The sequence below is a fragment of the Quercus lobata genome, chromosome 10, assembly GCF_001633185.2.
Source record: "Quercus lobata isolate SW786 chromosome 10, ValleyOak3.0 Primary Assembly, whole genome shotgun sequence".
Classification (NCBI taxonomy): Eukaryota; Viridiplantae; Streptophyta; class Magnoliopsida; order Fagales; family Fagaceae; genus Quercus; species Quercus lobata.
In genome coordinates this window covers 44,603,885-44,629,818 of record NC_044913.1, presented here as the reverse complement: position 1 = coordinate 44,629,818, position 25,934 = coordinate 44,603,885, and the positions used below count along the sequence as shown (strand labels likewise).

General features: G+C 33.7%; 3 protein-coding genes across 3 annotated transcripts; 1 reads left to right on the top strand and 2 right to left on the bottom strand.

Annotated features, from left to right (window-relative positions):
* Window positions 1-561: 561 nt before the first annotated feature.
* On the bottom strand, window positions 562-1,484 carry LOC115963151 (cysteine-rich receptor-like protein kinase 26). The gene is made up of 2 exons (XM_031082046.1): window positions 1,295-1,484; window positions 562-926 (listed from the first exon to the last, which is right to left on the bottom strand). The coding sequence occupies exons 1-2, from the start codon at window positions 1,418-1,420 to the stop codon at window positions 579-581; spliced, it is 474 nt and encodes a 157-aa protein (XP_030937906.1). The 5' UTR covers window positions 1,421-1,484; the 3' UTR covers window positions 562-578.
* Window positions 1,480-15,606, bottom strand: LOC115964812 (cysteine-rich receptor-like protein kinase 29). The gene is made up of 5 exons (XM_031084060.1): window positions 14,769-15,606; window positions 14,540-14,668; window positions 3,538-3,665; window positions 1,923-2,133; window positions 1,480-1,800 (listed from the first exon to the last, which is right to left on the bottom strand). The coding sequence occupies exons 1-5, from the start codon at window positions 15,604-15,606 to the stop codon at window positions 1,562-1,564; spliced, it is 1,545 nt and encodes a 514-aa protein (XP_030939920.1). The 3' UTR covers window positions 1,480-1,561.
* A 1,491-nt stretch (window positions 15,607-17,097) lies between these two features.
* Window positions 17,098-25,317, top strand: LOC115966106 (probable inactive purple acid phosphatase 16). The gene is made up of 5 exons (XM_031085447.1): window positions 17,098-17,466; window positions 20,977-21,201; window positions 22,162-22,465; window positions 22,842-23,016; window positions 24,833-25,317. The coding sequence occupies exons 1-5, from the start codon at window positions 17,169-17,171 to the stop codon at window positions 25,043-25,045; spliced, it is 1,215 nt and encodes a 404-aa protein (XP_030941307.1). The 5' UTR covers window positions 17,098-17,168; the 3' UTR covers window positions 25,046-25,317.
* Window positions 25,318-25,934: the final 617 nt, after the last annotated feature.

Genomic DNA, 25,934 nt, shown 5'->3' with positions numbered 1-25,934 from the left:
ACACTTGTATTGCTTCCGCTGTGTGTTTTGTATGAGATGCAAAACCAGTTTTTTCCAACATAAAGAATTGGTCCAACCTCAGTCAAACCTTGAAAATATCAAGACGTGCCAATTGACTTACAGAACTCTTGATTATATATATCTGTTATTGATTTTTAAAAAAAGAAAAAAAATATTAATGCTAATTGTTAACCTCTAGTATTAATATTCCAATTTTTTCAAATTCTTGAACAAAGAACTTTGACACCTCCCCCTAAGTTTGAATCCTGGTTCAGTTCCTGATCTGAAACATAAGGAAAGCAAATCAAAAATGGTGTTTGAGGACTTTGGCAATCAAATGGCATATGTAATACAGCCAAAAACATCCCTAACTTTTTTTTTTTTTTTCTTTTGGGTCACTAAATAGTTTGGGTTTTGAAAAGAATGCTACATTGTTAATGTATCAACAATAACTCTTTTTATTATTATTATTATTATTTTTTGAGAAGATATCATCAATAACTCATATATTGTGTATTCTTCAATTAAAATAAATAAATAAGGAAAATAGTAGTATTACATTTCAAATTCATTAAACATTAGCAAGGAGATAGCTCTGTGATTGATGCCTCATTTAGCGAAGCTTGGTCAGAGCTACTTTTAGATTGATTTGACTTTGTCAACCTTGAATCATGCTCGCATTGCAAGCAAATGTTTGATTTAGTACCATTATTCATAAAAAATGCAGGTTGTGAAGGTATTGATAGAGTAATAGAGTAGCTATTCAGCATGAGAACAACAGATGCCATAGTTGGTCTATCAACTAGATTTTCTTGAACACATTGTAATCCAATGTGAATACATCTCATTATCTCGGTTGTTGAACCTGCCTCCAATGTGGGATCTGCAAGATTTGAAACTATACCGTGTTTCCAATTTTTCCATGCCTGCAAGATAAATTAAATTGACGAATTTAGAAATCAAGAGAAAATTATTTTATTTTGTGTTTTAAAAAGAAATATATTTAGGCTACACAACTGGATGTATTTCTTGCTTTCCTTTAAAGCCAATTAGCTATACAAACTACACCAATAATTTTACTTTATGGACATTATTAGTGCCATACTAATAGGTACCAAGGCCAACGGGTAGAATACTCCACGTCATAAAGCTAAGTGTATTTTTTCAAATTTATCCACTCCCGCTGAGGAGTTTAATCCTCCCCTCCCCCTATCCCACCACATGATGGGGTTTGAACAGGGAACCCTACCTACGGGATTTATGTGTTATTAGACCCAAAAATAATAATACTTACATAGCTTGAAATGTTCTCAATATTCTCTCCATTTCCGAAGGAGCTATTCTTCCGTCCACTTATTATCTCTAACATTAGCACACCGAAACTAAAGACATCAGACTTTACTGAGAAGTGTCCATACATTGCATATATCCACTGCACATACACAAATTATTTTCAACAATACTTATTAATACTCTCATGTTGTTTCTTTTGGTACAATGTAAACATAAAGTATACCTATGTAAGATACTAGATTGTCATACAAAAAAAGTATGAAACTTACTAGGTCCCCACAATTCTACTTGTATTGGCTTCACTTTGATCAAGTTCAAACAATCTTGCCATACCAAAATCTGAAAATTTTGGATTCATTTCAGAATCTAATAGGACATTGCTTGCTTTGAGATCCCTATGAATAATACGAAGTCGAGAATCTTCATGAAGGTAGAGAAGACCTCGAGCAATGCCTCCTATGATTTTGTAGCGTCTTGCCCAATCTAATTGTTCACGTTTTATTGGATCTACATATTCAATCAAATATTTTATATTGGATTAAAATATGAAGGAAATCTACCCACAAAAGACATGTTAAAAAAAATTACAATGAATATAATTTGAAATAAAGGTAGAAATAAAATCATACCAAAAATGAAGTGATCAAGACTTCCATTGGGCACAAACTCATAAATTAGAAGCCTTTCAATTCCTTCCAAGCAAAATCCTAGGAGTCTAACTAAATTTCGGTGTTGAAGCTTGGCCACTAACAAAACTTCATTCTTAAATTCAAGATCTCCATGTCCTGAATTTTTTGAAAGCCTTTTCACAGCAATAACTTGTTCATTGGAGAGTTTACCCTGAAAACATATTAGGTTAAAACATATTTAACCATTTGGACTTGACATGTGGATCCTAAATACATACTTTTCCAATTGGGTTGAGGGTGGGTCATGGTTTTGAAACCGGATTGTTCAATGAACCGTAAAAATGAGAAGTTTAAAATTTTTGAGATTGAATTGAGGTCGAACCTTAATGATATTATAATTAATTTAATAATTATTTAAAATATAAATAAATAAACTAAATTAGTAAAAAAATAGAAATATTAAGTAAAACCGTTCAAATAAGTATAAAGATCTATCTTTCAATTTTTTTTTTTTTATATCATAACTTCCATAAGGCAAATAAAAAATATTAAATTCTAACCAAATATAAATAATTTTTGTTAGAGCTTAATAAATTACTTTTTTATGGAAGGATTGGGAGCTTATGTCTAAATTATCTTAAGTCATGCTCAAGCCTTTTGACTACCCAATAGTTTTTTTATGCCCAAGCCCATTTCACTACCCAATAATTTTTTTATGCCCAAGCCCATTGGAACGCTAGAATTAGAAGAGTTGGCGGACAGACCATTAAAATATTTGATTAAATGAAGAACAAAGCCCAATAACATTTTAAAAAGAAAGTGGTTGACAACAATTATTTAGTGGATGACTGAAAAGCAAGTTGTCCATCATGGATCATTGGCAGAGTAGACCAGAAGACAGCAGAGTGCAAAGGCAAAACGCATAGGGAGAGAAAAATGCAGAAACAACAATCAGGAAAAAAAAAAAAAAAAACGCAGAGAGAAAAATGCAGAAACAGCAGTCACCAAAACCATGATAGAGAGAGCGGGCGAGACTGAGAAGAAGAATAAGAGGAAATGGTGGCGCGATCTAAAGGTCCAAGGTTGAAGAATGAAGATTCAACAATGGCTGAGCCTGTAAGTACCCAAAATAGGAAGAAAGAAAAGCTTTTAATTGAACCTGCGAGGACCATCCATGGTTTTCAAATCTGAAGGTTCAACCGCGATTCACACGGTTCAGTGATTTTTTTGCATGAGCCAGTTTTTAGAGTTAAAGAACCATTTTGGTAGACGGTTTTCGGTTAATCCGGTCGGATTGTATGGCCCAGCAGCCAAATCCATGGGGTGGAAAGGAAACTGTTTGAACCAATAGCCTACTTCAATCATGAGGCTGGTCTGTCCATTAAATTATAAGAAATGCTAACGAGTGTTAGGACATTGGTTAATAATTTATTTAAAGAAAATTTTTATAAGAAATGAAAAAAAAAGTAATTAATATTTTGACGATTTTTTTCATTTCCTATAAAAGTGATATCAGAATTTTCCTAAAATGAATTATTAATAAGTGCCCTAAAGACACTCGTTAACATGACTCTTAAATTATCTCTTTTTGAAGTTAATGATAATGTAACAGTAACTTGTAAACAACACCAAATCCACCATTTCCAATCTTATTTGCATTAGAATAGTCATCTGTTGCTACTTTAATAGTTTTAAAGTCTAACTGCAAGGATTCCGCATTTCCAATCTCCTCCACTGCTTGGCCTGAACAAGACTTTATTAGTGTCTTATTTAGAGAGCTACACAATTTAAAATACGTGCATGCAACACCAATAGCCTATCAGGCAATATTAATGCGCACAACAAATTTCATAACATTTTTTATAATAGCTGAATTGGTAAAAATATACTTGTTTTTAGCTGGACCCATAACCGACATTAATTTTACCTACTACAAACACTTTGCCACATCAATTGGGTGTGAAATTTTTTGTCTAACCTCTCAAAACCTAATTATTTATGAAAGTCTAGATGCCAAATAGAGTAGTATTTAATAATTTTCTAGTTATTTTAATGGAAGTCATTTCTTGACCAAACATATTGAAAGTTAATTGGTGGAAGCTAAGTATCATTTTATAAGAAATATTCACCAAATTATGTAGTAGTTTAACATTATGCTCTTTTTGATATACACCACTGTAAGTTTCTTTAAAAAACCTTCTCCCCTCTCCCCGTGTGTGTGTGTTAAAATATTTAGTATTCTAAAAAAACATTAAGACTAATTATTATTACACACAGCCTTTAAAATTATATTTTGAAAACATGATTTCAATTATAATTGTGAAATTAAAAAAAAAATCACAATTTTAATTGAAATTGTATTTTCAGCTTATGTGTGCAAACACACTACATGTGGTAATCATTAATCTTAAATTAATCATTTAAAAAAAAATTATTTTAATAAACTAAATAACAATAGAGTGGTGTTCTAACTTTGACACGGCAAGCCCAGTACTGTGGCGTTCACGTGGAGTGGCGAAGATCTCTCATAATCTGAATCCCGCGACTTTCGAGGAGCAATTAAGAGAGATTGTCGCCGCAATTACAGGTGCTGCTCCGAATATGGTAGTTCCACCATCAACAGATCCAATCCCGGATATTGAGGAGTGCAAGACGAAGAAGATGGGATTTTTAAATTTAAACAATACTATCACAGAGGTGGACAAGAAATCAGGCCCCAAGGTTGGGCTCACTCCCATATTGGGCTTAAGTGAGACGGGCTTGGCTTTTGAGTCTTTTTCTTTTCATACCATTACTAAGGGCCAGGAGATAAACTCAGCCCGTTGCTTATTTTCCTTAAGGTCATACACCACGAAGGCATCAGGTGGGATAGTGACAAGAGAGATGTCAAGCAATGTTTAGAAAAAGAAAAAACATGCATGAAGTGGTGGGGAAGGAAAATTTCATGCAGGAGGAAAGGGGAGACGAACATAGGGTGGATGGAGTCCAGGATATGGTGGAGGTAACAGATAACAAGGATGGTGGGCCGAAGAGGAAGCTAACTCGCCATTGAAAGAAATCTTAATGGAAGTGGATGTGGGAAAGAAACAGAAAATACAAGAGGAGGTCTCGGTGCTCAGTAAACTCATGGCACAACAACTGGGATCGACAGCAGCTACAGGATAGCCCCGCCGGGAGCAATGAGTGCAGTATACTGGAACTGTTAAGGGCTTGGGAACCCCTGCACAGTTAAAGCTCTCCAGAAGGTGGTTTTGGAGGAAGATCCCACTTTGGCCTTTCTTATTGAGACCAAGCTTGTAGTATCGGAAATGGATGGAATCAAGAGCAAACTGGATCAGCAATAGAGTCTAGTAGTACCGAGTGTAAGGCGGGGAGGGGGTCTGGCACTCTTGTGGAGAAGCTCTACGAAGGTGGATGTTCAAACTTACTCTCCTCACCATATTGATGCTATAGTTACTGACGATCAAGGTAACAAAAAGCGGAGGTTTACCGGCTTCTATGGTCATCCAGAAACTGGTAAAAGGGAGGAATCATGGAGATTGTTGGAGGAGTTGGAAAGAAGATATGCTCTACCTTGGATTTGCATAGGAGACTTTAATGAAATACTACACCATGGGGAGAAGGTGGGGGGTAGTTTAAGGCCAGAATGGCAGATGAATAATTTTAGGACAACAATAAACCGTAGCAAATTTCGAGACTTAGGTTATATTGGAGCGGATTATTCTCGGAGCAGGAGAATGGGGGCATGAGGTTGGGTCAGAGAACGTCTGGACAGGGCTTTGGTATCGTTGGATTGGATGACAATGTTCCCGAGTGTTAGGCTATACCATGTGGCCACCTCAATGTTGGACCACAGTATGTTGGTACTCAAAACCCCCTAAACTGGACAGCGAGCGCCTCGAAGATCAAAGTTGTTTCAGTTTGAATCTATGTGGCTAAGAGACAAACAATGTAAGGAAGTGGTAAATGATGCATGGGAGAGAGGAAGGAGTATGGGCACCCAACACTAGTTCACACAGTGCTTAGATGAATGTAGGAAGTCACTCTCTACTTGGAACAAAACCACATTTGGTTATGTGGGTTGGAAGATCTCAGCACTATAGAAAAAACTCCAATGGTTGAAAGGAGTCATGATTCTTGTACAAATGGAGGAGATTCATGCAACGAAGTTAAAGCTGAACTGGTTGATGGTAGTTGAGGAAGATATGTGGCATCAGAGGTCGATAAATTGTTGGTTGAGGTCAGGGGACCATAACACTTCCTTTTTTCATGCCAAGGCCTCTAACAGACACCAACGGAATACCATCCACCAAATCAAGAACTCTAATGACGCTTGGCAGGAGGATGAAGAGATGATTGGGAGGATTTTTGTGGAGTATTTTGAGCAACTTTTTACATCCTCTCAACCGAATGTCAGTGCTAAGCTTATTGATGCCATCCATACCAAAGTGACAGACAGGATGAATTCCAGACTCTTACAAGACTTCCAAGCCTCTAAGGTTAAGCAAGCTCTGAAGCAAATGCACCCCATGAAGGCACCAAGACCCGATGGTATGCCCCCCTTATTTTATCAGCACTTTTGGCCTACTGTAAACTTTATTGTTATACAGACTATTTTGGATTTTCTTAACAATGGTGCAGCTCCTCCTAAGTTTCATGAAACCCACATTCTCATTCCCAAAATTAAAAATCCTAAAAGAGTGATGGACTATCGACCTATTAGCTTGTGTAATGTGGCCTACAAGCTAGCATCCAAAGCAGTGGCGAACAGGCTGAAATTGGTTTTGCAGGATATAGTATGTGAGAATCAAAGTGCCTTTGTTTCAGAAAGACTCATCATTGATAACGTGCTAGTGGCTTATGAGTTGATGCACCATATCAACAGGAAGAAGAAAGGTAAATGTGGGGAGATGGGTTTGAAGCTCGATATGAGTAAGGCCTACGATTGGGTGGAATGGGGCTGTCTACAACAAATAATGGCCAAAATGGGTTTCCATGAGAATTGGACTCGACTGGTCATGAGATGTGTATCATCTGTTACATATGCAGTGCGCATCAACGGGAAGCCTTATGGTCAGATTACTCCAACTCGAGGATTAAGTCAAGGGGACCCGCTGTCACCTTACCTATTCCTTATTTGTGCTGAAGGATTATCTACTTTACTACACAAGTCTGTCTAAAGGAAGGAACCAAGGGGTGTTGCAGCATCAGCAAGGGGGCCTAGAATCTCAAACCTATTTTTTGCTGATGACAGTCTGATTTTTGAGAGGGCCACAGTAAAGGAATGTGAGGAAATCCAGTGGGTATTACAGGTATATGAAGCCTCCTCGGGCTAGCAATTGAATAGGAATAAGACTTCATTATTCTTTAGCCATAATACAGCCAACGGAGTTAGAGAGACAATTAAGATGATGTTTGGTGCGCAGGTCATAAAACCACATGAATTTTACCTAGGACTCCCATCCTTGGTAGGTAGGTCTAAGAGGAACACGTTTGCCCAGTTGAAGCAACGAGTGTCGAATAAACTAGCGGGTTGGAAGGAAAAATTATTGTCGAGTGCAGGGAAGGAGATTCTGATAAAGGCAGTTGCCCAAGTAGTACCATCGTATACAATGAGTTGCTTCAAGCTACCTGATACTCTATGTGACAAGCTGACCAGAATGGTAAGACAATTCTGGTGGGGACAAGTGAAGGAAGAGAAGAAACTAGCATGGATGAGTTGGGAGAAGATGTGTCTGCCGAAAGAAAAAGGTGGAATGGGTTTTAGGGACTTGAAAATGTTCAACTTGGCTTTATTGGCGAAGCAGGGGTGGGGATTGCAGACTAACTCAACCTCACTTTCTATAGAGTATTCAAGGCTAAGTATTTCCTAAGGTGTAATTTTCTTGAGGCTACCTTAGGAAGTCAACCATCTTTCGCTTGGAGAAGTATATTAGCAACTCAAGCAGTGGTTAAAAGAGGCATAAGATGGCAAGTGGGGGATGGTGAACAAGTTCAGATATGGAAAGACAAGTGGCTTCATAACTCGAGCACATATAGGGTAGTAACACCCGAGAATCCAGGCCTACAAGTGACACATGTTTGTGACCTAATTGATGGTGACCAAATGGAATGGAAAGAGCACTTGGTTCACCAAGTTTTCCTCCCCCAGGATATGGATGCAATATTAAGCATCTCTCTAAGCACACATGGAGCTAGAGATCGTCTGATATGGGTGGAAAGTAAGAACGGGAAGTTTACGGTAAATAGTGCATATAGGCTAGCCCAAGACATATCAACTAAAAGGAACTCTCCTGAAAGCTCAAATCCTACTGCCCTGAAACAGGTTTGGAGGGACCTTTGGAATATGCGGGTGTTGAACAAGATCAAGCACTTTGCATGGAGGGCATGTAGAGACATCTTAGCCATAAAGGAGAACTTATGGAAGAGACGCATCACCAAGGATAATCTGTGTGAATCCTGTGGGAAAGAGCGGGAATTTGCATGTCATATTTTTTGGTTGTGTGATAGTGCAAAGGAGGTGTGATCATCCAATAAGCTGATTTTGCCTATCGAAATCAACCCATCTTGGAAGTTCATAGATGCGTTGTGGAAGTTACAACAATGGTCGAACTCATGCCTTGACTTGGTGGAGCGTACAATCATGTTGTGCTGGGGAATATGGAAATACTGAAATGAGAGACGACATGGTGGAGTGCGCAGAAATGGATTAGCTATCATAAGAAGCTCGTTAAGGTTATTGGACGAGTTTCAGGTGGTGAATGAGAAACCACAACCCATGAGAGCGGCGCCTACAAAGGAAACCAAATGGTGTCCTCCAATACTAGGTAGCTACAAGGTCAATGTTGATAGGGTAGTTTTCACCAAATGGAAGCAGGTTGGTATTGGGGTGGTGATACGTGACTCGGCAGGAGAAGTGGTTGCTGCTTTAAGCCAAAAGCTCGCTCGTCCATTAGGTGTGTTGGAGACTGAAGCCAAAGTAATAGAGGTTGCTATCCAGTTCGCGTTGGATGTGGGAGTTCGAGATGTCACTTTTGAGGGCGACTCCCTCCGTATCTGCAACGCACTTAAAGGTGTGAGTGAGGTGTCTTCGTCTGTGCAAAATATTGTATCTGGACTGTCACATCTTGTACGAAACTTTAGATCCTATGCCTTTTCCCATACCAAACGGCAGGGAAATATCCCTGCCCACTTATTGGCCCAATTCGCAAGTGGTGTAGAGAGCTACGTTGCATGGCTAGAGGAGTGTCCTCGTTTAATTGAGCACGCATGTGCCCATGATATTTGTACTTGATTCCCATTCTAAATAAAAGTTTTTGTTTTCTTATCCAAAAAAAAAAAAGAAAAAAAGAAAAAATCAATAGAGTGGTGTTTAGAATGCTATAAATTTTGCTACATAAGTTTTACAATGTTACATATCATTAATTACCAAATATATAATTTAATTTAACATTAATTTATGGAATGGATCGCCCTATGTGCATCCAGGGGCATTCGTTAAGCTATAGTAATTGACTAACATATCCCTGCATTTTATGATGAACAGGAAACAACAACAGATTTGGGTGAATGTCAGAAAAGCATAAAAAAAAAAAAATTTTAAAAAAAAAATTCAAATACTCCCGTTAAGACTAAAATACCCTTTAAACTTTTTTTTTTTTCCATCTTCCTTTTTGCCTTTTTCATCCGTAAAAAACTTTTTCCCCAGGAGCACTGTTTTTAAAATATTTTTTATTAAATAAATATAATCAAAATTTTGCTTGTTATACTTTGGTCCCAAAATTATGAGCCCCCCTTAAGATTTTTTTTTTTTTTGAATCTCCTAAGCTAACATATCAATTTTAAAATTCACACACACACATAATGTATACAGTCATTATCAAGTTACACTTTATTGTCTTCTTAAAAAAAAAAAAGTTGAACTTTATTACGGTTAGATTACGTGTTAGATCATCAAATAACTTTTTATTAATTTAATAATTTGAAAACTTTACCATTGAAAATTACAAGTTATCTATGTGCTTACCAAATTTCGTGCTAATAAAATGTTATTTACTATTCGCAAACATGAAGGATATATATATAAGGTCAAGATCAAGTTATACTTTGTGTAAATTCTAGAAACGTTACACCACTCAATTTTTTATTGGTTGTCAATTTTAAAATATTTATTGTTAGATTACATCTTCTTCTTATAACCTTTATGCATATGAAATTTTAAGATGACCAGAGATAAATAACTACCTTATCCATAAATTGGTTAAATTTTAAATTATGCATAAAAAGTTCGTCTATGGATAGAATAGTAAATAATATTTGATTAGTGTAAAATTTAACATGATAAAAACACAGAAAATATGCAATCCAATGATGAAAATTTCAAAATATTACCTCAATAACATAACTTAATAACTTTTTTTGGAGTTAATATTTTGAAAATCCCACCGTTGAATTGTATGTTGAAAAGATGGACGGAGTTAATTAGGCAAAATGATAAATATGTTGAAAATAGATCAATATTGACTCATATGTTATGTATTATCACATTTGTAACTGTGTATAATGTTGTATTTCATAATTTTTTTCTCTCTCACCTCTTACTCACATCATATTCTTTCTCTCTCTCTCTCCCTATTTATGAAGATAATAATAAATAAAGAATGAAAAGTGTTTATTTAAATAAAATAGAGTGTAGAATAAATAATTTAATGTGTATGTTTTTGAAAAGTGGTTATGTAGAATAGAAAAAGTAAGGTTTTATGCTAAAATAGACGTGAATTTTTGTACAAGTTAATGCGAATGGTACAATACTATTTTTAAATGTACTCTTAATAGATAAATGACCTTTTTATCTATATTATATACTATATAATAAAAGTTGAACTTAGGCGCCGTGGTTGTGCCAAGCGGCGGCACCAAATTGCAAAAAAAAAAAAATAAATAATAATAATAATAGATTAATTTTTAGATTTTAAAAAGATAAAATTTACATTAAAAAAAAAATTCTAATGCATCTTAAATTGCAGCAACGTAGACGTAGTGTAATCTAATTCTTATTTTTTAATTACTCCACTAAAAAAAAAAAAATCTAATGCATCTTCTTTTTTTCTTTAAGTAAAAATGTCTAATGCATCTTAAATTGCAACAACCGTATACTAACTAAAAAAGAGAGGTCTAATGCATCTTAAATTGCAGTAACTATATACTACACTAAGAAAAGAAAGAGGTCTAATGCATCTTAAATTGCAGCAATATTTATAGAATATTTTAAAAAATAGATATAATTTTTTTTTTCTTATTTTCTTCTCTTATAATTTCTAAGTTGATAAAAATATTAATTTAATTACAATCCAAATTATTTTCTCCATCTATTTCTTCTTAGTTTTCATCTTCATCTAATTCTTTTTTACATTTAAATTATATTATTACACCTATTAGCTGCAATTTTTTGGATTAAAAAAAAAAAAAAAAATAGCAACGTGATATATGATTGAGTTAACATGATTATTTTTCACACCTCCACAGATTAAGTTTGAATCTAAGAGAAGTTGAGTTGAACTAAAACCATTTAAGAATGCTAAATTCAATCAATAAAAAAAAAAAATACTATTCATAAAATAAAAAAATAAAAAAGATATAATTTTTTTTCCTTATCTTCTTCTCTTATAATTTCTAAGTTGATAAAAATCTTAATTTAATTACACTACAAATTTTTTTCATCATCTATTTTCTTCTTAATTTGATTACAATCCAAAATCTTCATTGATTATGTTGATTATTTCCTCACTTATGGCAACATTAAAATGGCTATGACTGGTAATTTATATGTAAACATTACATTGCAGTCTAAATACTTACATCTTTGTAATTTATGGAATTTGTTTTTAGTCATATATATATATAAGAAATTTATATATGATTAATACTTCCGCTACCATACATGTTAGCAAGTATTATGAAAAGATTTTTAAGTGCCATACATACATATATATTACAATTATACTACTAAGAGCTTTTAGAAATTTAAAACTTGCCATAATTTTTAAAAATATTTTATAATATATATATATATATATATTTTTTTATAAAAAATTACATAATATACATTTTCCATGTAACTTAATTTTTAAAAAATATTTTTACTATTTTATTTGTTATTAGATTTGATTATATTATCAAAAAAAATATTTTTTTAAAATTTATATATAATTTTTTTATTAAGCTGTGCATCGCAAGGACATAATACTAGTTATTATATAAAACAAAAGTCTTTTACTTTTTGTTGACATTTTAAAATTTTGACACATCAGCTTTCTAAAAACTTAGGATTAAAAAAAAAAAAAAACCATATCAAAGTAAAATCCAAACCAAATAGAAAAAGAAATCCCTCTCTTTGGGACGTTGCCTCTATATATATACTAAGCACTCTCTCTCTCTCTCTCTCTCTCTCTCTCTCTGGGTGTTTTGATCTGAGATCTCTCCATCGAGGTAAAAATTCTCTCATTCACACTTTTGTTTTCGAAATAGTTTTGGCATATTTTGATTACAACTTTAGCTTCTTCGTTGGTGGCTCCAGGATTTTTCTCTATGGGGGTTATCAATGGCAAAGTTAGGAATTTGTCATTTGTCATGAGGAGTAAGTAAAAAATTAAATGATTAATTTTTTTTTTTTTTTTTTGTATAGATAAACTTCCATATTATATACAATAATTTAAAATAATATTCTAAATATAATTTAGTATACAATATAACTATATTATACAATAGTCTAAAACTGTTATAAAATAGGTAAGCCAACAACTATTGAATGCATAAACTAATATAATTAAATTACTAATAATACATTTTTGTCAAGTTAATAATAACTTATTATATTTATATATAATATCAATTATATAAAAATATATGATAAAGAAGGAGAAGACTAGTAACACACTTAGGAGTAGGACTAGGAGTAAATGTGAAATTAAGAAAATAAAATAGTAATTGATATAAGTTTTTGTGTTTGAAGTGGATGACTTTTTAAACATACACATAAACATAGTTACTCTTTTTGAATTGGATATAAAAAGAAAAACTAAGAAAAAAAATAGAAGGGAGACAGTGAGATAGCGAGAATGAGGAAAACATTACAAATATAGATACAAATTTGTACAGATGTGTTGGTTGTAACAGTGATGTAATTTTTTTTATTAATAAAGAAGAAAAGTGCAAGGAAAAACAACTTCACTTCGTTGTCAACTGCAAAGTAAGCCAGAATCATAGAAATAATATTCATATATATATATATATATATATATATTAATGAATAAGCAAAATTTTTGGAACTGACACAATACTTTCAAAAAAATTCCACAACAAAATCTAGGTGGTCAATTGTTAAAGGTAGATAAAAAAAAAAATTGTTTGTTGTGGGATCCAGATAAAAAGCAGTTACAATTTGCCTCATATTATTGTAAAAATATTGTGAAATTAAAATCAAGATAATCATATTCAAATTTCAAGCTTATTTCAATTGGGTTCAAACAAAATTTAGGATTAGGGTGTTCAAATTTTTATTTTAGGGGTCAAAATGAAAAAAATAAATATAAATTTTATATATAAATTTTTTTTTTTGGGCCAGGTCAGGGGGTTCATTTCCCTGGCCTTAATGTAAAGCCGCCCATGATTGTTGGTTGTTTATTTCATTATTATTATTATTATTATTATTATTTTTTTTTTTATGTGGATCTTGGCTTTAACGTTTGTATACAAAACTAATTTCTTTCTCTACATTTGTTTTGTAAAGATTTTATTTCATTTTGTGTCTGACTGTTTATGGTTTCTTTTCATTGTTTAGAATTCAGACCCAATAAAACTTAATGCAATTTTTCTCTATAAAAATAAATAATATTAATAAATCAAACCAAACCAAATTTTTTCATGAAAACGGCTTTTGTTTGCTTTTTTGGTCCGTTTAGATTAAATTTATTGTTGCTGAAACTAAAAACTGAAAACACTGTAGCAAAATAACTTTTAAATGTGTAAATAGTATTGTGGGACCCATTTTTAATATTTTTTAATGTATAAATTAACAGTGCTACTACAGTGATAAACAGTGTGTGAACAGTGATGGAACAGTGTGTAAACAGTAAAAATTGTCTCCTAAATAGTAAAATTACTGTTCATGTGCAGTAAAAAAAAAAAGGACTGAAAACGTATTGCAAAACGTAAACGTAGGATTAAGTTGAATCCAAACGCCCTCTTTATGTTAAAATATACTCCTATTATAACTATTGAATTATCAAAAAAATAAAATCTCTACACTCTTACTTATCAATTTTTATGTTAAAATATGTTAGAAAATTTACATGACTAATAGTGTTATAAAATATGTAGAAAAAAGTGTTTATTTAGTATTTATTTTAGAGAATACTTATATTACATGAATTGTAATACATCCTACAACTATAATTTTGCAAATAATTTCTTTCAGATATCACTTTTAATAGTTTGTCTATGCATGAGTTAATGTCTAGTTTATCATATATAAGTATTTCGTCATATTATAAGATTTTTTAATAAAATTCCGCAGTGGTTTCATACTTTCTTAACAATAAACCAATTAATTAACTTACTTTCTGATTTCTCCCTTGGCTTCCGAACTCTTAGGTAGATGCAGGAGATTATTATTAGTACCACTACTACTACAAAAGCAATGATGGACCCAACTATGATTACCGTTTGAGATTTGTTACCATCATTTCCTGCAAAAATCATAAAAATTAATGTTCACACAAAAATTTTCGAGTGTTATATAATATTCTAGTTAGTTTCGAAACTCGAGAAATTATGCAGGAAAAGTACCTTTTGCAGCAGAGGTATTGATTGATGGTGGTGCAATATCAGCTACGGAGGTATTGGTCGATGGTGGTGCAACATCAGCTACGGGGCCAAAGAAGGTGTGCTCCTCATACCGAAAATTACAGCTGGGTGTAAAAATTACCGCACCTATCTTGCCATCACAACAAAGAGGAATCTGTCCAAATGCCGAAAGCAAGCAATCACTGCAATCTGTTTGAGACAAATCAGGTGTGCATTGCACAAGTGTATATTGTGTTTTGTTGTTTATTCCTGTAGATTTTGCTTCTGCGAGCTTTCGAAGAGAACCACCTGCTGCAGCTTGATTTCTTAGGCCATCCAACAGGGTCCTGAGGTCCTGATTATAAGTATCCAAATTGCCAGATTGATCATTAACATTATGTTGAGTGTAAACAGGATCATCGTCCATGATCCCAAATATGTTGCAGAACGAGTACCGTAATATGCAATACTCATCCTGTCTCATTGCTTCCTTCTGATTGGGACAATGCTGTATGAGAAAATTTGTAGTGTTATAGAGGCAACTACGGCACTCATCTGGCTTAACATCTCCTCGACAAAGTCCAATTGCATATACTTTGTCAGGGTCTCGGCCATAAGAAGAGTTGTAGAACCCATAGTCAATTTCAGTGTTGGAAGTGAGGGTGGAGAGGAGATGATTGAGGTTTGCTTTGTAGGTACTATTACTGGTATAGTCACCCTTGTCTAAACACCCAAAACTATATTTGAAGTCTGGCTTATCAGCAATAATGGCTTGAGCAAAGAACAGGCAAATGACTGACAGGAAGATAAGTCTTGAACAAACTTTTGCTATGTTTTCCATAAAATTACCGCAAGATTTCAGGGGAAAATAGTTATAATATTGATATAGGCATTTTGTAGGGTGCACATAACCTCTATGGTCCAGCCCACGCTTGATAAAAAAAACACCTCCCTAATGAGGTAATTGGAAAAGACTCAAAAGCCAACGTCACTTTCCTGGAGACTGAAGGAGTGTTTGGTTCACCCGCTTAAACGAGGAATTATAAAATCTACGTGGTAGATAAGTGACGTGATTTACCATTTTATTATAAAAATTTCACTTGTTTAAAATTGTTAGTTAGAAAATTTTTTTAAAAAGAAATTAATTACTGATTCATCAATTTTAAACAAGTGGAAGTTTTTTAGTAGAATGGTAGACAAGTGATGTGGTCCACCAGAGGACTTTATAATTTCTCCACTCAAACACACACTTTCAATTTTTAAATAATATTACACATATTTTTATACATTTTTTTACTCATACGTATTTTGACACAAAGATAACAACACATATTTTTAAACAGGTACACCAAACACTTCCGGACTATTTAGGCGCGTGGAACATGCTGAAGTGACAGCATCACACAAAAGACTCAAAAGCCAGCTTCACACATACCCTCTATGGTCCAGCCCACGCTTGATAAACCACCTCACTAATGGGGTAATTGGAAAAGACTCAAAAGCTAGCATCACTTCCTTGGAGACTGACTTTTTAGGCGTGTGGAACAAGCTGAAGAGAAAAGAGATGTCTGGGTATACCACACGCCTAAAGTCACTGCCCAAGAAAAGGAGAGCTGAAGCAAAAAGAGACATGGATTAGATCGTTTGGCACATAACCACTCCACCTACAACTATAGTCTATAACCATGTAGGTGGAGTGGTCCTAACTTCCATCCCATTCAACACGGTACATGGAATGGCATCTCGTGGAGTAATGCCAGAAACAATCGTTTTCGAGTTCTACTGTCACAAATAAACTCATGGAAAGTGGATGAACAGAATATGAACAGTACGAAACAGTATGTAAACAGTAATTTCTGTGCCCCAGTTGACACGCATGCAGAAAAAAAAAAAAAAAAAAAAAAAAAAGCTGAAACGCGTCCCTTCCAAAATGTAGACACTATAATCTCTATTCATACCGCACCAAAGTCTTTATGGGCATTATTAATAATCTCTATTCATATTGCACCAAAGTCTTTATGGACATTATTAGTGCCATACTAATAGGTACCAAGACCAACGGGTAAACCGCACCAAAGTCTAAACAAATAGCTCAAATCTCTTTCTCTCACTCTGAAGAAGAAGCAGCGGTAGAGCTGCAGTTTCCTCTCTTTCTCTGTCTCCTCCAAAGCCTAGTTCGGCTCCTCGCCCAAATTAAGAGATATTTCTTATTTCATAATCATTTTCTCACATATTCTTTGTTACGAAATTTTTTTTTTTTTTTTTTCAGATTTTCTGATACAATTTTTTTTTTTTTTTAAGATTTTAGTTCACCTCCTTGATTCCCAAAAAAGGAAAAAAAAAAAAAAAAGCAATATATTTGCACCCAAATTCTCTTCTCTTCTCTTCTCTTCTCTCCTTTCAATGGAGTTGAAGAGGCCACAAACTCAGACCCAAGTAGCGATCTTATCCTTCACCTGCTTCTCTCTCTTCATCCTGACCGTCGGATTAGATGACCAAGTGCAGGCCGTACTACCACCACCAACAACAAAGGCCTCAGGCGGTGAGAGGTATGTTCAGATGCGGGCGGGTGCAGCGTTCAAGATAGCGGTTTTTGCAGACCTGCATTTTGGGGAGAACGCGTGGTCTGACTGGGGACCAGACCAAGACGTGAACTCAGTAGAGGTCATGAACACTGTGCTGGACAATGAAACTCCTACAGGTGACTTTATCACTTCTTTTTTAATCAATCATGTGCTAGCTTAGCTAGCTTTGTTGTGTTGTGTGATAATAAATGCAGTGGTTGTACCATGTAAGATGTTCGTGTGGAAGAGTTCATTCAACCGTAAAAAGGAGAAATTCAAGATTTTTGAGATCCAATTGAGGTCTGGGGTCGAAACATGATGACGTCATAATTAATTTAATAATTAATTAAAACCTAAATATAAATATTAAATTTATAAAACTAACAAAATTGACTAATATATCTATATATGTAAGGGAAATTTAATGATTTTCAAGCATATATTTAATAATTGAATAAGAAAGTTAATAAAATAAAATAATAACCATGAAAACATTAAAATTTATGATTAATTTTTGAAGTAAAGTTGAATATCTTTGGAGGATTTTAATTTTACTTTTTTTTTTTTATTCCTTGTAAGAGATGGATAATTTAATTAAGTATAATAAAATTGTGTTAAGTTATTTTTTTATATAAAAAAAAATGCTAAGGGATTGGACCACACGGTTCTTGCCATCGGTTCATGCGGTCCAACCCCGGTTTTAAAGGTTCACGGAATTGCCACATATGCCCGGTTTTTTATGCTTAAAAAATCGATTTTTATCTCGGTTCTCGGTTTTTTCGGTCCGACCTCCTGTTCCGGTCTGGTTCTGAGAACTATGGTACCATGTTGCTTCAGTTGCCATGTCACTATTATTGTCCTACTAAATATTAATACCAACTGTTTATTTTTATTATTGAGAAAGAGGAAAGGTCCAAAGGATGTTGCTTTGAGTCTTTTGGTTGAATATTGTAGAAAATCAAGTTTATTTGTGATATAGGTATTGTTTAAACTTATTTGGGGAAATGAGGAGAGAAGCGAATTTCGGCAACACCATTGCCGAAATTCTAAGAAAAAGTAAAAGAGAGGAGAGAGAAATGATGTGACGGAAGTGGGAGAGAAAAAAAAAAAAAATTTGGCAATGGTATTGCAGAAATATGTGCCCAAAAAAAGCAGGTTGACCTACCCGAAATTGGGGATTGACCTGACCAAAATTTATTAAAAAAAAAAAAAAACTAAATTGTCAATTGTGGCCAAAAATGCTACATCCATAAACTATTTTATAACATTTTTACAAATTGTTGTTATGACCAACTTCTTACTAATTCTCATGAGAGCCTATCAATAATATCATTTTTTTTATTTATCAATAATCACTTACCACATTAGCAGTTTGTGTAAAAAAATTTGTATTTCTAGCATTTTGTCTAAAATGGATGATTAAAAAAAAAAAAAAAAAAAAAAAAAAAAAAAAACTCAATTGTGGCAAAATTGAGTTTTTTTTTTTTTTTAACAAAAACTTTCACAAACTGTTGATGTGATGAGTGATTATTGATAAATAAAAAAAATAATGTTATTGGTGGGCCCTGATGAGAACTGGTAAGAAGTTGGCCATATCAACAATTTGTAAAAATATTATAAAATAGTTTATAGATGTAGCATTACTCTTGCCACAATTGACAATTCAATTGCCACAATTCCATTTTTTTTTTTTTAATAATTTCGGTCAGGTCAGTCTCCAATTTCGGGTAGGTTAGCCTGCTTTTTTTGGGCACATATTTCGGCAATACCATTGCAAAAATTCCTTTTTTCTCTCTCCCCCTTCCATCACATCATTTCTCTCTCCTCTCTCTTACTTTTTCTTAGAATTTCGGTAATGGTATTGCCGAAATTCGCTTCTCTCCTCAATTTTCCCAATAAGTTTAAACAGTATCCATATCACAAACAAACTTAGTTTTCTACAATATTTAGCCAAAAGACTCTAATGCTTTTTCAAAAAGCATTTTTTCTAAAAAAATTTTAAAAGTATTTCATTTTTTTCAAAATTTTAAAGTGAAGTGTGTATATAAATTCATCGTCAAAAATATGGTATTGACTTTTGAGAGCTCACAGAAGAGAAGTCAACTCATGTACAATGAACGGGACCAAGTGAACTTTAGACACTTATTCCTTTTTTTTTTGCTGTCACATACTCTGTACAAGCATGCGGCAAAACCTTTTTCATAACTTATTAATGGTTAGTTCATTAATACTTTGGTACTTATGATGCACACTTTTTTATGTAATGTATTAAGTCCAATTTCTTGAAGGGAGTTTGGGGTTAGTAATCTGTAATCTGGGGCTACTAACTTAGCAACTTGTTCATGTGGGTCATTTGTGAAGTGTCTCACACATGACTCGAAATAGCAATGATATGGGCCTTGCACTCTCTTACTACTACATGTTTGTTGTCTCTTTTGTCATGTTAGGATAAATGGGGAAACAAGTTTTAGAATTGCACCTTGAAGGGTCTATCTATTAATTTTAAGTACTATAGAATTTTAGTTTTGTTTCCAAAATTCGGACACTAGAAGTATTAAAAATAGATATCTCATGTGGTCAACGCTGACTAGTCTATTGAGAATCCATAACAGACCCTCAATATTTTGGGACAAAGACTTAGTTGTTCTTGTTCTGTACAATCTAGACTTCTAAATATTTCAATGTTGACAAAGTTGATCAAATTAGATTAAATTATATTAAGATTACCGCAATTTGGCTTAGTTTCAAGAAACAAAACTGTCTATACATTTAGGTTATGCTGCACATATATAGACATTCATATATTGAACAGCATGGGCAGCTTAACATCTTGTTTACGGTATCGCTCTCATCAAACAATAACAAAGGTTGACCAGTTGTGTAGTGCCTTACAAATTGCTACGAGCAGATTTGGTGGGTTCGACCTTGCCATAATGACCAGTCTATTGATTCTATTCAATGAATTGATGTCCACTAGTTGGGTCGACTGTTTCATTTAGATATAGCATTAATTTGTTTCATAATTACATGACCACACATTCAAATTGCTACACTTCAATGTGTTGTTGGTGTTAAGGGCTTAAGACATGCCTGGTACCACTTTGACATACATGATTTTCATTTCCTTTTTATGGGTACTCTCCATGGAATAGATTATGATATTGTGCCAAAAAAAAATAGAGATCATTGCAAAGGCATGACGAACTTGTTGGGTTTGTTGTTTTATTTTCTGTTAAAATGGTTAGTTCTGAATGCTACACAAAGAAATTTTCGTATGATGTCTTAATGTTCTATCTATACTGTACTAACATGCTGGGAATCAGTGTCACTTTTACTTGGTGACTGTCACCCATTGTAGAGACAAGATCACCATTATTATTTTCTGGCTTAGTGCATTATGTTGAAAAAACTTAAATTTCATCTCTATTCCGATATCTTGAATTGTTTGATATTCAGCTGACTTAAAAGGTTACGTTTTTGCTTAACGTATCGGTCTACCCAAATAAATTACTCCAATGATTGTTAAATTCAAGAAGTTAAGCGTGCAAAGCTTGAAATAGAGCCCTTTTGCATAGTTAATATTTTCATTTATTTATTTATAGATTGTTTTTTCGGTTTAATACTCTAACGAACTGATTGGATAGCAGATTTTGTTGTATACCTTGGAGATGTCATTACAGCCAACAATTTCCTAATAGCAAATGCCAGCTTGTATTGGGATCAGGCAATCTCTCCAACAAAATCCAGAAATATTCCTTGGGCCAGTGTGTTTGGAAACCATGACGATGCACCATTTGTATGGCCGATGGAGTGGTTTTCAGCCCCTGGAATTCCTCCACTTATTTGCCCAGCAGTCAACTCGACATATTCAGGTTAGCATGTTGTATGAAATGTGGTGTAAAAAGGCTGGTGACAAACCAGCCATCACTAGTGACAGGCAACACTCCTTGGGTTTGTCAGTGTTTCCCAGGATTATGATTGATCTCTCATTGTTTTGGACAACTGCCTCATTGGAGCTTGGCCTATTGTAAGCTGGTATAGAGTCAAAATGATATTCACGCAAACTATGATGAAGAATACTGAAATTACAGAACCAAGTGAACCATAAAATAAAACCCTCGTGCAATATTTTGAAATGAACATAAGATAGCCTTTTAGATGATGTTTATAATGCATTAGCGATGGGATACAGAATTAATCAGTAATCATAAGTTCATAACAATATATTTTTGCTCACTTATAATAGTTTAATATATGTTGGCAAGAATGGCATTTTGCACAAATTGTTGACAATCAAGGAATTGATTGCATGGAGTAAATCAAGGGATTGGAGGAATCAATTATAAAGATGTGAAGATCACATTCAAAATATGTATGTAATAATTTGATTGTTTACCTATTTTCAAATTCTGTAAATTCCATTATAAGTCTGAGTTCCCTTGTAATATGTTCAATCAAGAGGATGAAGATGTAGCCATTTGGCTTTTGGTGTTGTGTACGTAGGTCTTAGTGATGTAACCACGTTAATCTCTTCCGTTCTTCCTTTCTCATCTTCCATAATATATTACTATTTCAAAATTTGAAAATATAGAAAATGATGTCATTCTAACATGCAAATTCTCAATAGTATCATAATATACGATTCTCTTCTCGTACGAGAGATTTAAATACTTTTTTTTGGGATGATTTAAGAATCACCCATTCACCAACCACAACTTGTCATGTGGGCAAATTGTGCACAAAGTTGTGCACAAAATAGTAGCACTAGAATTTTCCATGATTTAAAGATTTTTATATTAGCTTCTCTCTGATGGGGCCATTATGTCTGGCAGGAGAAGAAGCATGCAGCTTCAGAGGCACACAGCGTATCGAGTTGATGAAACACGACATTGAGCATGATTTGCTATCTTATTCTAGCAATGGTCCTAAAGATCTTTGGCCAAGTATATCCAACTATGTTATCCAAGTCTCATCATCAGGGTTCCTCAAAAAAAAAAAAAAAAAAGTCGATCCAAAATCACCCGTGGTATACCTGTACTTTTTAGATTCTGGCGGCGGGTCCTATCCAGGAGTTATCTCAAATGCCCAAGCAGAATGGTTCCAGAAAAAATCTGAAGAGATCAACCCTAACTCAAGGTATTAGAACACAGAAATACTTCTTTTTTTAACTACTTTTTGTGGAACCTTATTAGCATTGACTATAATTAATTGGAAACAAGGTTTAAGTAGCCAGACTCTAGTTCATTGATTTAAATGGTTTGCAAGAGAAAGGAATAAAATGAACAGAAAACTTTGGAACATTGCTCCCGATGTGGATTGATTAAACAGAAAGTGAAAAGGAAAGAAAGGTTAATTCCATTGAGGCAAATAGTTGTAATTGACAATGCTGAGGTTTTGGTTTTCTTCTTTGAATTGCATCAATAAGATACGGAGAATATTCATTTAATTTTTTTTTTTTAAAATATAAATCTGTTTCCTTCATATTCTTAATTAATTTAGTGTTACCTGACAGCGTGCCCGAGCTAATATTCTGGCATATTCCAAGTCAAGCATATAAGAACGTTGCTCCACAGTTTGGAAACGGAATAGACCAGCCTTGTGTAGGCTTAATTAACAAAGAACCTGTTGCATCTCAAGAAGCTGAATTGGGTATCATGGATCTTCTTGTTAAAAGGCCTTCTGTCAAGGTAAGCACACAGATAAGCAAGCACGACATACATAATTATATTCATTTCAAAGATAAGCAACGCACGATCGTATTCTTATGTAAATATATAGATTTGCACATACATACATATATTCATGTTAGATGCCTGCTCTCTAGGTAACGACACAAAGGAACAAGCATGTGCACATATGTACATACAAAAGTACATATACCTTCATACACATGATACACATCAGTGCTCCTAGACAGACTGGGTCTAGATTTGACCTTGAAATTTGAATGACCCCATTTTCAGCAGGATCGATTGATTACTATTACCAAGTCAAATAGGGAATTTCTTGATACACAAGCTGGCCAGGCTTTGCCTGGCTTGATTTGTATGACTTGGCTTTTGTGGCCCAAAATGACCAATTTTTTTTTTTTTGTTATTGTTCCATTTAATTGACAAGAATTACATTAGAAAAGAATGAAAACTTGTTTTGACATGTTGAAATTAGAGTACCTTGTATTTGTGTCTTTTATAACTTCGTTGCAGTCAAAAGGAGCTTTTCTTTTTCTTTTTCTTTTTGTTCTTTTAATATTTTATTTTTTAATGTTATGTTTCTTTTGGTTATTCATCATGATTAATTTATCATGTTGTACTTCTACCCACCCCCCCCCCCCCCCTCTCTAAATTGGTTCTTCATGATTGTATGGTACCTAGGGGTGTGCATGAGTCGGGTTGGGTCGGGTTGAGGGGATTTTTTGACCCAACCCACCATGGTGGGTCAAAAAATATTCAACCCAACCCAACCCACCGCATAAATCCAACCCAACCCAACCCAACCCACATGGGTCGGGTTGAACCCATGGGTTTAACAAATTTTTTTATTATTATTATTAAATTGAGTAGAAAAAAATATAAATATTAATATATTAAAAAAAAACCCAAAGATTAGTATCAATGTAATTCCTTAAAGGCAAACAACACTAATGACTAAACAACAATAGTAATTTATTAGGATTTGTGTGAACTAATTGGCTTTTATATAGGATAGGAAGAACTGGTTATTTTAAAATTCTTATTAATTATATAATATATATTTATATATATTTATATATTAAATTAGTATTAGTAGGAGGAACCGAGGAAGTGTTGCTCTACAGCTAATTTTTTTAAAAATTATTAAATATAATATATATATATATATAAGTGCCCTACAGCTGGTTTTAAAAAAAAATTATTAAATATATAATATATTTTAAATATATATTAAATATGGGTGGGTCGGGTCGGGTTTGGCGGGTTTGTAATTTTATGACCCAAACCCAACCCGACCCGCTATAAATTTTTTTTTTGTAACCCAACCCAACCCACCAAGCCTTAAAAACCGACCCAACCCGGTGGGTCGGGTTGGGTTGGGTCGGGTTTGGCGGGTCGGTGGGTTTTCTGCACACCCCTAATGGTACCATTATCTTTTTTCATTTCTATCACAATACATTTCCCTGAAAATATGAGTTCAAGCACCCATGACATTTGAGTCACACACTTGCATCTAAATCATCTTCTATCACAAATGCAGTTTAGGATGGTCAGCTGAGTTTTGGTAATTGTAATTATATCTTTCTTTTAAATGTGGAAGCAGTAGAAGCAAATATGTTAATGTTTTGGCAAGAAAGTTGAAAAAATCCTGATCAGTTTTGGCTTGAGAAAAGCTCGGAATTGGAACCACATTTTTAATATGCAACATATGTGCTTAGGGTTCTTGAATATCAGAAACTAAATGAATCTATGGCTTGGGTTTGACGGATATGAATGGGATCATTTTGAGTTCTCTCTCTTTTTATTGTTGCAGGCAGTATTTGTTGGGCATAACCATGGATTGGACTGGTGCTGCCCCTATGAGAAACTCTGGCTCTGCTATGCTAGGCATACTGGTTATGGTGGCTATGGAGATTGGCCTAAAGGAGCTAGAATTATAGAAATCACTCAGCAGCCTTTCTCTATTAAATCTTGGATAAGGATGGAGGACGGTGTAGTACACAGCAGAGTTACCTTGAGTCCTTGAGTACCTGATGAGTGAGACACAAGAAGATTATTATTTAGTATTATTTATGTTTGCAAGTCAATTGTATTTTTATGTTTTAAGTTTTATTAGTTTATTGGGCTTTTAGTATTTTAATTTAGAAGTAAGGTTATTTTTGTAATAAGGCAATTAGGGTTTCCTAGTCAATTAGAACTAGGATTTAGCAATCATTTATAAGCAACCTATTGTACTCCTTGAGAGTTAGTTGATATTTTTATGAATGGAAAAAATGACCGTTTGATCTTTCTTTGGTCTGGTGTTGACTCCAAGTCTACCCTAAGTGCTGACTTCTAGGTCATATCCCTTTATTTTATGTTGGATATTTTTATAAAAAATATTATATCTATTTTAATACTCATTTATGTATATCAATTATCTCTTAATGTCAGATATGTTGATTGCTAAATTTTGAAATTCAAATATAATTAAAAATTTGAATAGCTTTTGTCAATGGTTTTAATTAGGAAATTTATGAACATTAACGTGATATTAATATCATAATTGCCAGCATATTTGGTTTTATTATCTTATTTGAATATGACATAATAACGTCATATATGGAAGAATTTCAGTACTTAAATGTACAGCTATTGCTGAATTATTTTATGTTACCATATATACACAAATGTTTACTATTTGGTTTAATAGACAGTGGTCAAACCGTTAGCAATTTTTTGTAACATATATTCAGGAAGAAAACTTTTGAAAAGGTTTTGTAATAATAGGCTATTAAATGCTTGGCATTATGACTCTTTCTTTTCTTGTTTAGCAACTTAATCTATGGGGCATTAATTTCAAAGATTATGATTTTTTTTTTTTTTTGTTCTCAACGTACAGAAGCTTTTGATGACTGGTTTATAATATATATATA

Bases quoted from the DNA above. Each gene is read 5' to 3' on its own strand.
- LOC115963151 (XM_031082046.1), bottom strand. From the start codon at position 1,420: ATGTATGGACACTTCTCAGTAAAGTCTGATGTCTTTAGTTTCGGTGTG. The intron at 927-1,294 runs GTAAGTATTATT...TTTATCTTGCAG, and splicing joins TTGAGAACATTTCAAGCTAT to GCATGGAAAAATTGGAAACA.
- LOC115964812 (XM_031084060.1), bottom strand. From the start codon at position 15,606: ATGGAAAACATAGCAAAAGTTTGTTCAAGACTTATCTTCCTGTCAGTC. The intron at 3,666-14,539 runs GTAAGTTAATTA...AGTCTTGTTCAG, and splicing joins GCCAAGGGAGAAATCAGAAA to GCCAAGCAGTGGAGGAGATT. The intron at 2,134-3,537 runs TTACTGTTACAT...ATATGTTTTCAG, and splicing joins GATTTGGTGTTGTTTACAAG to GGTAAACTCTCCAATGAACA.
- LOC115966106 (XM_031085447.1), top strand. From the start codon at position 17,169: ATGGAGTTGAAGAGGCCACAAACTCAGACCCAAGTAGCGATCTTATCC. The intron at 22,466-22,841 runs GTATTAGAACAC...GTTACCTGACAG, and splicing joins GAGATCAACCCTAACTCAAG to CGTGCCCGAGCTAATATTCT. The intron at 23,017-24,832 runs GTAAGCACACAG...TTATTGTTGCAG, and splicing joins TTAAAAGGCCTTCTGTCAAG to GCAGTATTTGTTGGGCATAA.